The 15,992-nt window shown below is 34.7% G+C and overlaps 2 protein-coding genes across 9 annotated transcripts; one reads left to right on the top strand and one right to left on the bottom strand.

The window, feature by feature from the left end:
- Positions 1-278: 278 nt before the first annotated feature.
- On the top strand, positions 279-3,153 carry LOC105109263 (probable receptor-like protein kinase At1g11050). The gene has a single exon (XM_011003902.1). The coding sequence runs from the start codon at positions 530-532 to the stop codon at positions 2,504-2,506; it is 1,977 nt and encodes a 658-aa protein (XP_011002204.1). The 5' UTR covers positions 279-529; the 3' UTR covers positions 2,507-3,153.
- Positions 3,154-5,574: 2,421 nt separating this feature from the next.
- Positions 5,575-13,138, bottom strand: LOC105109264 (uncharacterized). 8 transcript variants are annotated; one of them, XM_011003905.1, is made up of 6 exons: positions 12,918-13,138; positions 11,935-12,030; positions 11,700-11,852; positions 11,437-11,532; positions 10,935-11,037; positions 5,575-5,630 (listed from the first exon to the last, which is right to left on the bottom strand). In XM_011003905.1, exons 2-5 carry the CDS (start codon positions 12,016-12,018, stop codon positions 10,969-10,971), a joined length of 402 nt encoding a protein of 133 aa, XP_011002207.1. In that variant the 5' UTR covers positions 12,019-12,030; positions 12,918-13,138; the 3' UTR covers positions 5,575-5,630; positions 10,935-10,968. The 8 variants fall into 8 exon arrangements, 4 of the variants coding, with proteins under 4 accessions (XP_011002207.1, XP_011002205.1, XP_011002206.1 ...); XR_839206.1 differs by lacking the exon at positions 5,575-5,630 and adding an exon at positions 8,475-8,830 and having other exon boundaries at positions 10,773-11,037; positions 11,935-12,073; XR_839205.1 differs by lacking the exon at positions 5,575-5,630 and adding an exon at positions 8,475-8,830 and having other exon boundaries at positions 10,773-11,037.
- Between the last annotated feature and the right edge of the window lie 2,854 nt (positions 13,139-15,992).

Here is a 15,992-nt window from a genome sequence, read left to right as displayed (position 1 = left end):
AAATTAAATTAATTTTGATTTTATTATAATCAAATTTAGTTGACTTTTAACTCGACTAAATCTAAAATGAAAAAATAAATAAAATAATAGTGTTTCAGATTAAAATAATTTAAACTATCGTTAAAATTGGAGTTTGATAATTCTTCTTAATGGATACAATTGATGTTAATATTTTATGCAGATACGATGAACCGTAAGATCTCATCAAGTGGTTGAAAAAAGGCCATGCCAGTGAAATCACTGTTATGAGACCTTCTGAAAGCAGCCAACCATTTCTCCTTTTCTTAAGCCCAATCATGTCATGTACTGCAACCTCTGTAGCACGTCTACTCCACTAGAAAGCGATGAACTTGAAGCCCTGCCTGCTACACCACCCCTAAGTAAGTGTTTGACCAAATCTTTCTGAATGATTTCTTTCTTTTCCTCTCTCTCTCTCTCTCTCTCTCTCTGCAGTTCAAGCCATCGCTCATAAGCCAAGATAAATAAATCTTATACCAAAAAAAATAAAAAAGATAAATAAATCCAAAGCATGGGGGGCAGCCCTAACCTTGATCTGTTAAGGTTTCTTGTCTTGATATTACTCTCTCACGCACACACCTATGCAGTAGCAGAAACCACCACCGGCACAGCAACAACATGTCCCATGGACTTCAGCTATGTCTTGAGAATCCCATGGAACAGGAGTCTTTGTCAGAACTTCCAACCTCCTGATGAAAATGACAATACCAACACCACTAGCAAGCCCCAATGTTGTCAAAGTTTGCTGTCCCTCTTTGGGGTCGCTGTAGCCCAACATCTCAAAGAAACCTCTCTTTTTCGTCTCCCAAACTTAGCCACCTCTATTTCTTGCCTCCGAGATTACCAGTCAAAGCTCAACTCTGTTTCTCTTGCTAACAATCTCGTCTCATACTGCTTGGACCCTTTACAGTTTGTAAGAAAACCAAACATCTGTGCCCGTATAGAGTCATTACAAGATTGGGTTGCTCGACTTGGTAAGTCAACTTCGCTTGATACAGCTTGCAAGTCTGATCTCACTGATAGTACAGCTTGTGATGGATGTGTTAGAGCTGGTTATAAAGTACAGTCCATGTTGTTGTCTATTGATGGTAACCAAACACATGCTACAAATTGTTTTTACTTTGCAATTCTTTATGCTGCTGGTATTGTTAATGAGTTTGGTCCTGAAAGTGATGGTGCTGTTTCATGTATATTGGGTTTGGAGTTAAATTCACGTGTTGGTTCAGCTAGTAAGGCTCATTCTGCTCTTGTTTTTGGCTTAACTGGTGCCGGCGTTGCTCTTTTGGTAATGTTTAGTTTGTTAGGATTGTATTTTTGGTATGATAAGAAATGGAGAAGGAAAAAGAATTCAGGGTTTGGTTTTGATTTAGATGAACAGCAAGGGTCTAGGCCTAAACTGAGGCCGAATACAGGGTCTATTTGGTTTAAAATTCAGGATCTTGAGAAGGCAACAAATAATTTTTCGCAGAAGAATTTTATAGGGAGAGGTGGGTTTGGTTTTGTTTACAAGGGGACCTTATCTGATGGGACAGTGGTGGCTATTAAAAGGGTTATAGAATCTGATTTTCAGGGTGCTGCGGAGTTTTGCAATGAGGTTGAGATTATTAGCAACTTGAAGCACAGGAATTTGGTCCCACTCAGAGGGTGTTGTGTGATTGATGATGATGATGGAAATAATGATGAGAGAGGGAATCAAAGGTATCTTGTTTATGATTACATGTCAAATGGAAATCTCGATGACCATCTATTTCCATCATCAGGTAATCAAATTGGAAAGGAACCTTTAAGCTGGCCTCAAAGAAAGAGCATAATTTTCGATGTGGCAAAGGGATTAGCTTATTTGCACTATGGAGTGAAGCCTGCAATATATCATAGAGATATCAAGGGGACCAATATATTGTTAGATGCTGATATGAGAGCAAGAGTTGCCGATTTTGGGTTGGTAAAGCAGAGTAAGGAAGGACAATCTCATCTTACTACTAGAGTGGCCGGAACTCATGGGTACTTGGCACCCGAATATGCTCTATATGGTCAATTGACTGAGAAGAGCGATGTTTATAGCTTTGGAGTGGTTGTTTTGGAGATAATGTGTGGGAGAAAAGCTCTTGATTTGTCTTCAGGGGGTTCGCCTCGTGCTCTCTTGATCACCGACTGGGCTTGGTCGTTGGTGAAAGCTGGAAAAGTGGAAGAGGCTTTGGATGCTTCTTTGTTGAGATGTGGGGATTCTTCTAATTCAAATCCGAAAGGGATAATGGAGAGGTTTGTGCTGGTTGGGATTTTGTGTGCTCATGTAATGGTGGCTCTAAGGCCAACCATTCTTGTTGCATTGAAAATGCTAGAGGGAGATATTGAAGTTCCACCAATTCCTGATCGACCAATGCCTCTTGGGCATCCTTCGTTCCATGCTGATGGCAATAACTTCAGCATCTCACCAGCATTGAGTGGGGACCAAAAGTACTTTCTGGAGACATGCTTAGGTAAGCACTAATGTCCTTAAATGCCATTTTTCTGCATTACCTAATGGATCTTGAGAGGTGGAAGTATGCAGGTAGCAGGCCTCTTTCAAGAGTTAACCTCCATATCCAGAAATGAGTGGTAAAGAAGATGCATCTGAAATATGTTGGGCCATTAAACGGTATGGTCACTCTGTGGAGGTTAATTCCTGAGCATCTCAAGCTAGGACTTGAGAGCTTACGGTATTATTGGTTGTGGCAGAATTTAATCAGACTGACCAACATTGATGCTTTGATGTTCTGAAGCACCCAAGTTCTGGCGAGGATCAGTAAAGTATACGTAGTATAATTTTGAAGATGTACATGAATATACTATATTTTTTTGTTTAACCTGCTACTTTGGATGAAATCATTGCCTTAAAGTATCAGTTTGACTGTATAAAATTTAAGGGATAGGCAATAGGATTGGAATTTTGACAACTGCCTCTTGTTATAGAACAAAATTTATGCCTCTTGTTATAGAACAAAAGTTATGACAAAACATTTCTGAGAAAGTAGAAGTTTACCCTAAAATTCCAAAACTGTAGATGAATTGCTGCTTCTGTAATCAGGTTTCCTTAGCCTGGTTCTTTGATTAATGAAACTCCCTCCATTCATCCAGGAAGATGAATGAATTGTCAGTGAAGCTGCAAGGACCTTAAACCATTCACATATGTTCAAGCAACATATGTTCTGTTTTCAATCAATATATATGTTCCCGTCTAAATCGTACCCTGGCTACTCACCATCGCTGTTCTGCTTTCTGTTCATACAAAGTTTTCTACATATTTCTTGCACTTACCTGTTCTGTCGTTGTCTGTTCTTTTCTTGGACATCAATAATTAATCCAAGCTGCTAATGTCCAGCCTTGATAAATTGTAGCTCCCCAGCAAATTCTGCAGAACCAGAGAGTAACCATGTCCTTTTTTTAATAGGATCATTGATATCATAAACATTGAAGAGAAATTGCAATGGATTTTCATGTGACCTGAGACTACAGAGGTAGCCATACCAAGACTGGTAAACAAAACAGAGTTCAAATAACCTAGCTATGACAACAAAAACGGTTAGGAGACCAATACCTGAAAAAAGCTAAGCCGAAAACAAAACTCAAAAGAGGACAGGTTGGGGCTGATTTCGAAAGACTAAGAATACATAGTAAGAATTTCAGCTTCGTTTCTAGTCGAGCATGCCAACAGGACACGAGAAAATAAAAATTAAAGACCATACCAGCAAAGTAACGAGACTGATAAGTAAAGGTTAAAAGGTACATAACTTTCAGGAATGCAACTGAAGAAACATTTAAGCCAACAAGATTCAGCTCATTAATTTCTATCTTGTGAACTTGAACCAAAACTTCCTAGGACTACAATTGTTTGGTTTATAGCCGGTTGTATGTTTGCCTAGTGACCACTCAAAGAGGTCATGACAAGGGGCTAGTGTTGATTGAAAAGTTACCTATAAAATGTAAATTTTTTATAAACAAGTTTACAAAAGTGAGTTTAAGGCAAAATTATAGTGTATATTGATTGATTAAATACTTTTAAATATAGGATTGGGTAAAATATAGATTGCATCATGCATCATGCAGCATAGCATAAACAAACATAACCTCAAACTAGTAGAAAACTAGAATTGATTAAGTTTAATTTTGCAGGTGAAGAAATACCTCTGTGTTGATGTTGATGACACTATGGTTCAGCAATTGATCCCACACATCCAATATTCAACGGAAATTAAAGTATTTCTGTATTTTGAAAGCTTGAATTTGCCAAGGATTTCCTTATCATCCTTACAAGAAATTTTAAGAAAGACTCCCAGAATCTTTTCAAGGACATTTTAAGAAAGATGTCGACAATGTTGCTCCAAAAGATGCGGGAATCCTGAAATGCATGCAGTCTTTAAGGTATGGTTTGGGAATGTAGTGGACTTCGTATTCTTAAAAAATTTTAAAAAAATATTTAAAATTAATATTATTTTTTTAGTATTTTTTTATTGTTTTGATATATTAATATTAAAAATAATTTTAAAAAATAAAAAATATATTGTTTTAATACATTTCTAAATAAAAATTACTTTTAAAAACAACACCAAATACATCCTTAACACTCCTTGAATTTTATTTTATTTTTGTTTTTTATTTCAAATAACAAGGTTCACACGGCAAAGGCTGTGGCTAGAGAAATCAAAATATATTATTTTAATATATTTTTAAATAAAAATTATTTTAAAAAACAACAACAAATACACCGTTAACACTTCTTGAATTATTTTTTTTGTTTTTTATTTCAAATAACAAGATTCACACGGCAAAGGCTGTGGCTAGAGAAACCATAGCCTTAGCGTGTCCATAGCAACAGAAGGAAACAGGGCGAAGACCACAAGTTTTGGCCTATAGACAACACCTCCTTTGTTAAATTGAATGTTCAAAAAAAGCGATATCACAACATTTACAGCTACTAGACCAAAAACAGGCTTACTTGAATGAAAAAGAAACTTTTATCGAAATGCAAAATGGTGAAATACCAGTATGCGCATTATGTGAAAGTCTGCAATCTGTTAGCAGCAGAAGGTATTGCCAAAATGTTATACTTTGCCTTTAGGAAGGGAAGCAGAGGACAGTGGTTGTAGAAAGAGTGGCCCTTCAGTCCGCACCTCTTGAGCATGAAGCAATGGCTGTCTGATTGTATGAGCTTTACCAATTAATCCCGTCATAGTGCTTAATCTCAACATCAGTGAGAGTCCCTTGGTCAACGCATCTGAATGTAACTGCGACCCCATCTGGATTTGATCGTGGAATGTAAAATGAAGTTATGCCACAAACCTTACAGAATGTTTGCTTTGCCGTATGCGTGACAAAGGTGCAGGTCGTAAGGAATTCTTTGGGATCTCCCAGAAGCTCAAACTTTTCAGAAGGGATAATGAAGGATATGTTGCCCCTCATGGAACAATCTGAACAATTGCATTGCCAAGCTACAAACACTACTTGGTGCTTGGACTCGCCATCTTGCTCTCCTGCAATGACATCCTCCGTTGTGCTCTACTGTATCTGATTCCATTTGAGAAAGCACTGGTTTTTCAGAGGTGCAACGGGTAGATGGTAGCTTCTTCTGGATGACTCTGTTGGCAGCAATCAATTAACAAATATGTAAGCATTATCAGTCAGCATTGGAGTAACAAGAAATCAAAAATACAGTCCCCAGTCTGATGAATGTGTCAACTGAAATAAATTCTCTTGGAAAATGCAGATATGAGTCCCGTCGTGTAAATATAGAGTTTACTTGATTCGTAGCCTGCAGAGGAGGAGGTTGTTTCAAATTACATGACTTAGTGTATAAGCTTATCAGTGATGATGGCAGGCCAAGTACGACTTTATATAATATCCAACAAGCAATCATAATTTCTTGCAAAGCGATGAGAATTCACTGAAAACAACTGCTTATGCCAGATCAGGTTTAAATTGGTTAAGGAAACAAGAAAGGAACTAGTCCAGATGACAGCCTGAAACCTAAACTTCTAGATTTTAGTAAAATACATTGAATGCTGATTACAATTGCCCAATTAGTGAATAACAAAGGAAAGATGGAAAGATGGAAAGAGAAATGAGGTCTGATTGCCATTTTTCTCATGCATCCTTAAATATTCAGCAGTAAGATGCTAAGGTCTTATAGATCACCCAAAGTCACCTAGCACTTTTCAATACCTCCTATCAACACACTTTATAACCCACTTAGCCAAGACAAATTCTTTGGATTTCAGTCTACTTCGTCTACACTCCTGCTATGCTATGCAGCATAAAAACAAGCCCAGCAGAGCATTCACTGAATCCAAATCCCAATTATTTGAAACTCTTCGAACGTTAAACCCCATTGCGCCCACCCATCCTTCCACCCTCGATATAGCTCAAAATCAATACCCTTTTATCAGAACCCACCAATAATAAATCCAAATGCAATCACCATAAAGATTCTTCTTCACCAAATCAAACACTTACAATAAGATCCTGCTACTCCTATCACCTCCTCAAAAGTAGACTTATCAATCACTACGGTGGCATTTGTTTACTCTCTCAAGACAGAAAAAACAGATTCAATGGGGATAGAGGAGATAAAGAAGATGTCTCCATGTACTTCTTGTTTTGAAAGTACAGTACAAACTGTCCCAGAAATATAGATTTATTTTATATCTTAGTCTGTCTCTTTAACCAAATACGTTTACATCTCTTTTGCATTTGTATCCTATATCTTGAGATACTGAAAACATACAGCTGCTTTTCCAAGAAGCAGCTACAAAACTTCCCTTACACCTAATGACACAACCTTCAAGCAATCTCCCCTAAGAAAATTTACCAATCTACGTGTAAAACAGCTAAACAAAAGATGCCCATCTTCAAATGCCTCATCCACCGCCAACAAAATCCCTCTAGAGCTCCCTAGTAGCTGTCGAAGCATGCATTTAGTTTTAACGTTTTCAGTTAATAATCTCTTGATTGTTGGGGTAAGTTGTTAATGCAGAATATTATTTGAATTGGTCTAGATTTCTTAGCATGTTTTTAGGAAGTATTAACGTGAAGTTTGTTTTTCTGTTTTTCCTCTGTAAAGGCTTATATATATAGCCATTAGTGACAGAATAAAGTGCACTTCATCTTTTAAATATTGTGAGTTATCCATTTATGAGAAGCAGGAGAGTTAACAAATGATATCCGAGCTATCATCAAAGGAGCCTGATTGAGTGTTCTAAAAAACTACAGTTTCTTAAGGAAGAAGCATGAGTGAGTCATCAAATAAAAGGGAGAGTGGAGAATCATGGCAACAAAAAACAACAGCTTTGTTCAACTGGCGATTCCACGGTTCGATGGTCATTACAATCATTGGGTTATACTCATGGAGAATTTTCTGAGGTTAAAGGAGTATTGGGACTTGATAGAGAATGAGATACATGTAGCAATAGAAGAAGCAAGAGACACAACGTAAGCTCATTGCAGATTTGAAACTAAAAGATTTAAAGGTTAAGAACTATTTATTCCAAGCTATAGATAGAAATATTATTGAGGCATTCTCAATAAGGAGACTGCAAAGGCTATCTGGGATTCAATGAGATTAAAATATTAAGTCCCTATAAAGGTGAAACGTGCTTAGTTACAGGCTTTGAGAAGGGAATTTGAGATTCTTGGCATGGAGGGTGAAAAGGTCAATGAATACTTTGCTAGAACACTGATCATTGCAAATAAGATGAAAACACATGGAGAAAAAATGGAGCAAAGTGTGATCATTGAAAAAATCTTAAGATCAATAAATTCAATTATGTTGTGTGTTCAATTGAAGAGTCTAATGATCTATCCATTATGATCATAGATGAACTTCAGAGCAGTTTGTTGGTCCGCGAACAGAGAATGCATGGACAGAAGGAGGAAGAACATGTTCTGAATATCATTAATTCAGAAAATGATAGAGAAAGAGATGAATACAAGTTTGAAGGAAGAGGAAGAGCTAGTGGGAATTTTAGAGGAAAAGTTCGAAGCAGGGGTAGGCAGCCTTTCAATAAAGCTCTTGTAGAATGTTTCAACTGTCATAGACTTGGTCACTATCAATATGAGTGTCCTCGTTTGAGAAATGCAACAAACTACACGTATTTGTAGAAGATGAGGAGATATTGTTAATGTCATACATTAAGATGAATAATTCAACAAAAAAAAATGAATGTCTGGTATTTAGACTCCGAGTGTAGTAACCACATATGTGGTACCAAAAGTTTTTTTAGACCTTGATGAAAGGTTGAGATAGTCTATGAAACTTGGAGACAATTCAAAAATGATAGTGACGGGGAAATGCAATATCAGACTTCAAATAGGTAACATGACTCAAGTAATCACTAAAGTTTATTTTGCACCTGAATTAAAGAATAATTTTTTGAGTGTTGGCCAACTATAAGAAAAAGTTCTCACCATTCGTATTCAAAATGGGATGTGTAATATTTATTATCCAAATAGGGGATTAATTATGCAGTCCAGAATGTCAACAAATAGAATATTTGTTGTGTTGACTTCAGTAATGCCTCAAGTATAACATGTTTTCAAATTGTGACTGAAGACAACTCATATTTGTGGCATTGTCAATTTGAACATCTTAGCTTCAAGGAATTAAGAACTCTTATATACAATAAAATGGTGAGAGGACTACCAAGTCTCCAAGCTTCATCAAAGGTGTGTTCAGACTGCTTGGTGGGAAAATGACATCGAGAAGTTATTCCCAAAATGAGCTTGTGGAGAGCTTTACAACGTCCTCAACTGATTCATACTGATATTTGCAAACCTATCAAACCTGAATCACATAGTCATAAAAGGTACTTAATCAATTCTATTGATGACTATAATAGGAAGACCTAGGTTTATTTCTTATCAGATAAATCTGAGGCCTTTAATGTATTTAAGAAGTTCAAAGCACTTGTTGAAAAAGAAACTAGTAATTCTATTTGTTGCTTATGCACTGATAGGGGTGGAGAATTCACCTCATTGGAATTTAATCAATTTTGCAGCACAAATAGAATAACTAGACAACTTACTACCTCTTACACACCCTAACAAAATGGGATGGCTGAGAGAAAGAATCGCACTGTCATGAACATGGTGCATAGCATGCTGTCAGGAAAATAGATTCCTAAGAAGTTTTGGTCTAAGACTGTCAATTGGGCGATACATATATTGAATTGAAGTCCAACTTCAGCTATAAAGGAGGTAACACCTGAAGAGGCCTGGAGTGGTAGCAAACCTTCCGTGCATTATTTTAGAGTATTTGGATGTATTGCTCATGTCCATATTCCATAAAAACAAAGATCAAAGTTGGATGATAAAAGTGAAAAATGTATCATGTTAGGTGTAGGTGAGGAGTCCAAAGCATATAGGCTATACAATCTGGTTTCAAAGAAAGTGATAATTAATAGAGATGTGGGATTTATTAAAGATGAGAAATGGGAGTGGGAAAGAAGTAATGAAGAGATAGAAGTTGATGTATTAGAGTGGGGTGTTAAGGAAGAAATCAGGACTCAAGAATCTGAAGAAGGTGTGAATGTTGAGATTGAAGAAGTAGACAGTGTGAATACTGAGATTGATGAAGCAGACAGAAGAGGTTTTAATTCTCCATCTGTAGGATTAAATGCAAATGCAGAAGGTTCTTTAAATCCAGTTCAGGGGAAGAATAGAAGAGAGCCTTTTTGGATGCAAGATTATGTGTCGGGTGAAGGTTTATTAGAAGAAGATGAAATTGAAAATTTGGTGATGTTCATTGCTTTAGAAGACCCTGCATGCTTTGAAGATGCTGTCAAGGGTTTGAAGTGGAGAGAAGCAATGAAATTAGAGATCAAAGCCATCGAAGAGAATGAAACCTAGGAGTTAACAACATTGCCAGAAGGAGCAAAGAAAATAAGAGTGAAATGTGTGTATAAAACCAAGCTTAACAAGAAGAGTGAGGTTGACAAGTTTAAGGCTCGTCTCATGGAAAAAGGGTTACTCACAACAGCATGGTATTAATTACAATGAGGTGTTTGCTCCAATGGCCACATGGGATATTATCATAGTGGTTATTGCTCTTCCAGCACAAAAGGGCTTGTGTGTGTATTAATTGGACGTGAAAAGTGCGTTCTTGCATGGAGAATTAAATGAAGATGTATTTGTTGATCAACCACAAGGATTCACAGAAAAAGATAAAGAACATAAGGTTTACAAACTTAAAAGAGCTTTGTATGGACTCAAGCAAGCTCCCTGAACTTGGTATAGCAAAATTGAATGATACTTTATTAAAGAGGGTTTTGAGAAATACTACTGTGTGAACACACACTGTTTGTGAAAACTGAAGATGGAGGTAAGATTCTCATTGTAAGCCTTTATGTAGATGATTTGATTTTTACTGGAAACAATGAGGACATGTTTGAAAGATTTAAGGAGTCAATGAAAAAGGAATTTGTCATGTCTGTTCTTAGTAAAATGAAGTATTTCCTTGGTGTAGAAGTCATACAGGATCATCATGGAATATTTATCAATCAAAAGAACTATGCTCATGAAGTCTTGGAGAGATTTGGGATGCTGAATAGCAACTCAGTGAAGAATCCAATCGTTGCAGGTTCTAAATTGTCAAAGAATGAGAGAGGAGCTGCTGTAGATACAACAATGTTCAAGCAAATGATAGGCATCCTTATGTATCTAACTGCTACCAGACCAGACTTGATGTATTCTATTTGTTTAATTAGTAGATATATAGAGAGACCTACTGAAATACATTTGCAAGCTGCGAAGAGAATTTTAAGATATTTGAAGGAAACGGCTGAGCTGGGGATTGCTTATAAAAGAGGTGGAGAAGAAGAATTAGTCAGGTTTGCTGACAGTGATTATGCAGGAGACATTAATGATAGGAAAAGCACTTCTAGATACACCTTCATGCTTGGAACTGGAGCAGTTTCTTGGCCTTCAAAGAAGCAACCAGCAACCAGTTATGACCCTGTCCACTACAGAGACTGAACTCATTGCAGCAGCATCCTGTGCATGCCAGGGAGTTTGGTTGAGACGAGTTCTTGAAAAGCTAGGACATATTCAAAGTAAATGCACAACCATTTTCTGTGATAACAGTTCGGCCATAAAACTGTCGAAAAATCCAATCATGCATGGAAGGAGCAAACATATAGATGTAAAGTTTCATTTTTTACGTGAATTGACAAAAGAGAGAACTGTAGAACTGGTGCACTGCAGCATATAAGAACAACTTTCTGATATAATGACAGCCTCTTAAAATTGAAAGCATTCTTAAAGCTGCGTAACAGGCTTGGTATGTGTTTGAAGTCAATAAACTAATTGCAGTTCTGCAGAAGAATTAGTCAGGTTTGCTGACAGTGATTATGCAGGAGACATTAATGATAGGAAAAGCACTTCTAGATACACCTTCATGCTTGGAACTGGAGCAGTTTCTTGGCCTTCAAAGAAGCAACCAGTTATGACCCTGTCCACTACAGAGACTGAACTCATTGCAGCAGCATCCTGTGCATGCCAGGGAGTTTGGTTGAGACGAGTTCTTGAAAAGCTAGGACATATTCAAAGTAAATGCATAACCATTTTCTGTGATAACAGTTCGGCCATAAAATTGTGGAAAAATCCAATCATGCATGGAAGGAGCAAACATATAGATGTAAAGTTTCATTTTTTACGTGAATTGACAAAAGAGAGAACTGTAGAACTGGTGCACTGCAGCACATAAGAACAACTTTCTGATATAATGACAGCTTCTTAAAATTGAAAGCGTTCTTAAAGCTGCGTAACAGGCTTGGTATGTGTTTGAAGTCAATAAACTGATTGCAGTTCTGCAGAAGAAGAATTAGTCAGGTTTGCTGACAGTGATTATGCAGGAGACATTAATGATAGGAAAAGCACTTCTAGATACACCTTCATGCTTGGAACTGGAGCAGTTTCTTGGCCTTCAAAGAAGCAACCAGTTATGACCCTGTCCACTACAGAGACTGAACTCATTGCAGCAGCATCCTGTGCATGCCAGGGAGTTTGGTTGAGACGAGTTCTTGAAAAGCTAGGACATATTCAAAGTAAATGCATAACCATTTTCTGTGATAACAGTTCGGCCATAAAATTGTGGAAAAATCCAATCATGCATGGAAGGAGCAAACATATAGATGTAAAGTTTCATTTTTTACGTGAATTGACAAAAGAGAGAACTGTAGAACTGGTGCACTGCAGCATATAAGAACAACTTTCTGATATAATGACAGCTTCTTAAAATTGAAAGCGTTCTTAAAGCTGCGTAACAGGCTTGGTATGTGTTTGAAGTCAATAAACTGATTGCAGTTCTGCAATTCAGTTTAAGGGAGGATATGTTGAATCATCCATTAAGTTTTAATGTTTTTCAGTTAATAATCCCCTGATTGTTGGGGTAAGTTGTTAATGCAGAATATCATTTGAATTGGTCTAGATTTCTTAACATGTTTTTAGAAAGTATTAACGTGAAGTTTGCTTTTCCGTTTTTCCTCTGTAAAGGGTTTTTCCGTTTTTCCTCTGTAAAGGCTTATATATACAGCCATTACTGACAAAATAAAGAGCGCTTCATTTTTTAAATATCGTGAGTTATCCATTTATCAGAAGCAGGAGAGTTAACAGTAGCAGCTTTGAAACCTAAGCTACAACAAGCCCCACAAAGACTTTCTCAATTCTTTGCTAATCTAAACTCCAACATAGTTTCCCGGGGAAATTAACATCATTAACATCTATAAAGTCCAAACCAGCATGCATCTAACTGAATTTAGCAGATAGTAGCAGACAGAAAAACAGTATAAGTTCAAGCAACAAGTGCCTTTGCATGTCCTAAAAAAATACAAGATTATCAGCATCATGGCAAAGAACTAGAGAAGGGAATTTACCTGAGAAGCGTTCAATTCTGCTGGCTGTTGGAAAGGCTCAGGTCAACTCAAGTTCCCAATTGCTGGCACAAATGCTGCTTCTGATTGTCTGAAAATGAATCAAATTTCAGTTACAATCGTGGGTTTTTTTGGGACAAAGTTCTTATGGATTCATGAGTGTTTCTCAGCCCAAGGACTCATAATGAGCATAAACCCTAACAAATATTGGGTGAAGGGTTTTGAAACCCATGGCAAAAGGCCTAAGCCATAATAAGGGGTCCAAGACATGGCCTAATAATATGAGCTCGCTAATTTTACATGACCATTCTTCCCAAAATTACTTCTCATCAGATTAATAAATCTCATGGTTGAGATTTGTTGCGTCCAAATTTTTTTAAGAAAAAATCTAAAACATATGTCTTAATTAATAATTTTAGTTAATTTTAATCATTTTTTTATTTTTTCTTTTTATTTAATTTTTGTGTAAAAAATAATAAATCATGAAAAAAATAAAAAACACAATATATATATATATATAGCTCAAGTTGAAATTGGATAAATGCTTTAGCATAAAAAAAATAAAGTTCGATAATTTTTTGGATCACAATTAAGGGTTTTAAGATTGAAAAAAAAATCTTATAGGAAAAAAATCAATAATTTTCAATCAACTTATTATAGAAGAATAGAATTGAAAAAAAATCAATTTAAAAAATAATAGAATAAAACAATTAAAATCTACCCTGGTTAACTCACATCATAAGATCGAGATAACTTTGTAGAAAATAAATCATAACAAATCATGAAATTTAATTCTTAATCAATTTAATGTTGAATAATGAATTTTTAAAAAAAAATTCATCAATTCAAAAAACATTTGAATCAATCATATTAACTTATCAAACCTGCAATATATATCATGATTTTTGAATAACCTCATAAAAATAAATCATAAAAGATCTTAAAGCTCTATCCCTAATAAACCAAATGTTAAAGAATAAAATTAAAAAAATATATAAAAAAAATAAAACACAAAATATCATTACAATTAATAAATAAATACTAATCAAATGTTAAAGAATAAAATTTAAAAAATATAAAAAAAAACAAAAAACAAAATATCATTACAATAAATAAATAAATAGTATTAAGTGACGTGATGTGATGCAGTAAAAGCACCACTTTTAAAAGTTGTTTTTTTGTTAATTTTAATAAGATTAGATATTGGTATAGGACAAAAAAGTAAGTGTAAATCATCATCCTTCTCAATGCCATTTATTTCTTCAAGTCTATGTACAGCTTCTCCTATTTTAACAACTTTCATAGTGGATAAGCATCCTTAAAGAGATATGACATAGGATAGCAAGAAGGTCGTGCCATGGCTTGCAAAATGTGGTCCAAGGAGCATGGTGAGGCATTATTTTGAATGACTTAAAATATTCATAAAGACCGGAAGATGCTGACTTTACAACTAGTTGATGAACACTTTGATGCCAACAACATCATTTTGTTTCTTGTCCGTTCTTGTTGGAGGTGACGACAACTCTTTCATGACTCTATCTTATGGAGTTGGGAAATTTCCATCATTATTGCATAATATTATACTAGTTTATCTTATTCTTTACATTTCATATTTGAAGTTTTTGTAATTATTAAGCAGGAAGTGAAAGGGGACACGTTTCTTTGTTTTTTTAATTTAAAAAATACAGAAATTTATTCTGATTTTTTTATAAAAATATTTTTATTTTTATTTTTATCTCTTCAACAAAATATAATGTTTGTACTAGTTTATCTTATTCTTTACATTTCATAGTTGAAGTTTTTGAAGTAATTAAGTTGCAAGTGAGAAGGGACACTTTTTTTTTATTTTGAAAATGCAGAAATTTATTCTAAAATTTTTATAAAAATATATTTATTTTATGTTTTTATTGCCATCTCCTCATCCAAACACAATGTTTTTCTCTCTTCTGTATTTTTTTTATTATAAAACACTAACCAAGCACAATATTAATTACTGTTTTGAATTAATAAAATGGTTGTCTTTTAAAAAATAATTAATAAAAGCTGGATGGATAGGACTATATCTATGCATTTTGTACGTAGCTCAAGAGTCAATGTATCTATGGTGGGTGGGTGTGTGTGTGATTGTTTGGTGCCAAATCATTGATATTTTATTTTTTAAGAAGTAATAAATTATTTTAATTAATATTCCTCTAATGGTAATGATGGATAGAGAAGCATACCTCAGTGAATTTTTTAAAAAAAAAGAGAGAAGAAGGGAAAACAAGGCACGTGTTGTCATATGATATATTATTTATTTGACAACACTTTCTAGGTGAGTGGACAAAGGCCAACATACAAATTTCATAGTACAAAATGCTTATTTGATTTATTGTGTGCCTATGTGCTTATCCCCAGTTCCCTGTTAGCCCATCAATCAGGTTGGTAATCAGTCTGTGTATACGCACTAGGAATACATACCAATTATTTTTTTTATTTTTTTTTACTCTTGTCATACAGCGGGTTCAATTTTTTTTGGTAAAAAAAATTGAAAAAATACTGTATATATATATATGAAGGAGTAAAACTTAGGCATGATGACAGAAATATAAAATATATAAATAGTGACATGCTAGACAAGATGTTTTTCTAAAAAAATATTGAGATGTTTATATACTATATTAGTTTGGATTAATCATTATTAACTTATAAAATTTATAATCTAATATATGAAATTAATATAAAAATATAAAATTTATACCAAGACAAATTAGAAAGTCTAATTATAATTAATTAAATATTAAATTTTTAAAATAAAATAAATATATAAAATTTAAAAAAAAAAAGACAAAATAACATGACTCCAATAAACCTACATTAGCAGCGGGCACAACAATGCACGGGAAGGAAAAAGAAATTGAATGTAAAAGGAAAAATATTAAGGTGATGCTTTAAAGAACCAAAAGAAAATTTTGGTTAATTTAATAATATATATATATATATATAAAGCAACCCTAATTTAACAACATGAAAATTAAAGTATATCCGGGTAAATCTTCTAAACTTGAGTTAATATTCTAAAATCATAACCTATGAAAT

Source organism: Populus euphratica, unplaced genomic scaffold (assembly GCF_000495115.2).
Source record: "Populus euphratica unplaced genomic scaffold, PopEup_1.0 scaffold287.1, whole genome shotgun sequence".
Taxonomy (NCBI): domain Eukaryota; kingdom Viridiplantae; phylum Streptophyta; class Magnoliopsida; order Malpighiales; family Salicaceae; genus Populus; species Populus euphratica.
Note: the sequence above shows the minus strand (reverse complement) of the source record. Positions and strands in the feature narration are given on the sequence as shown.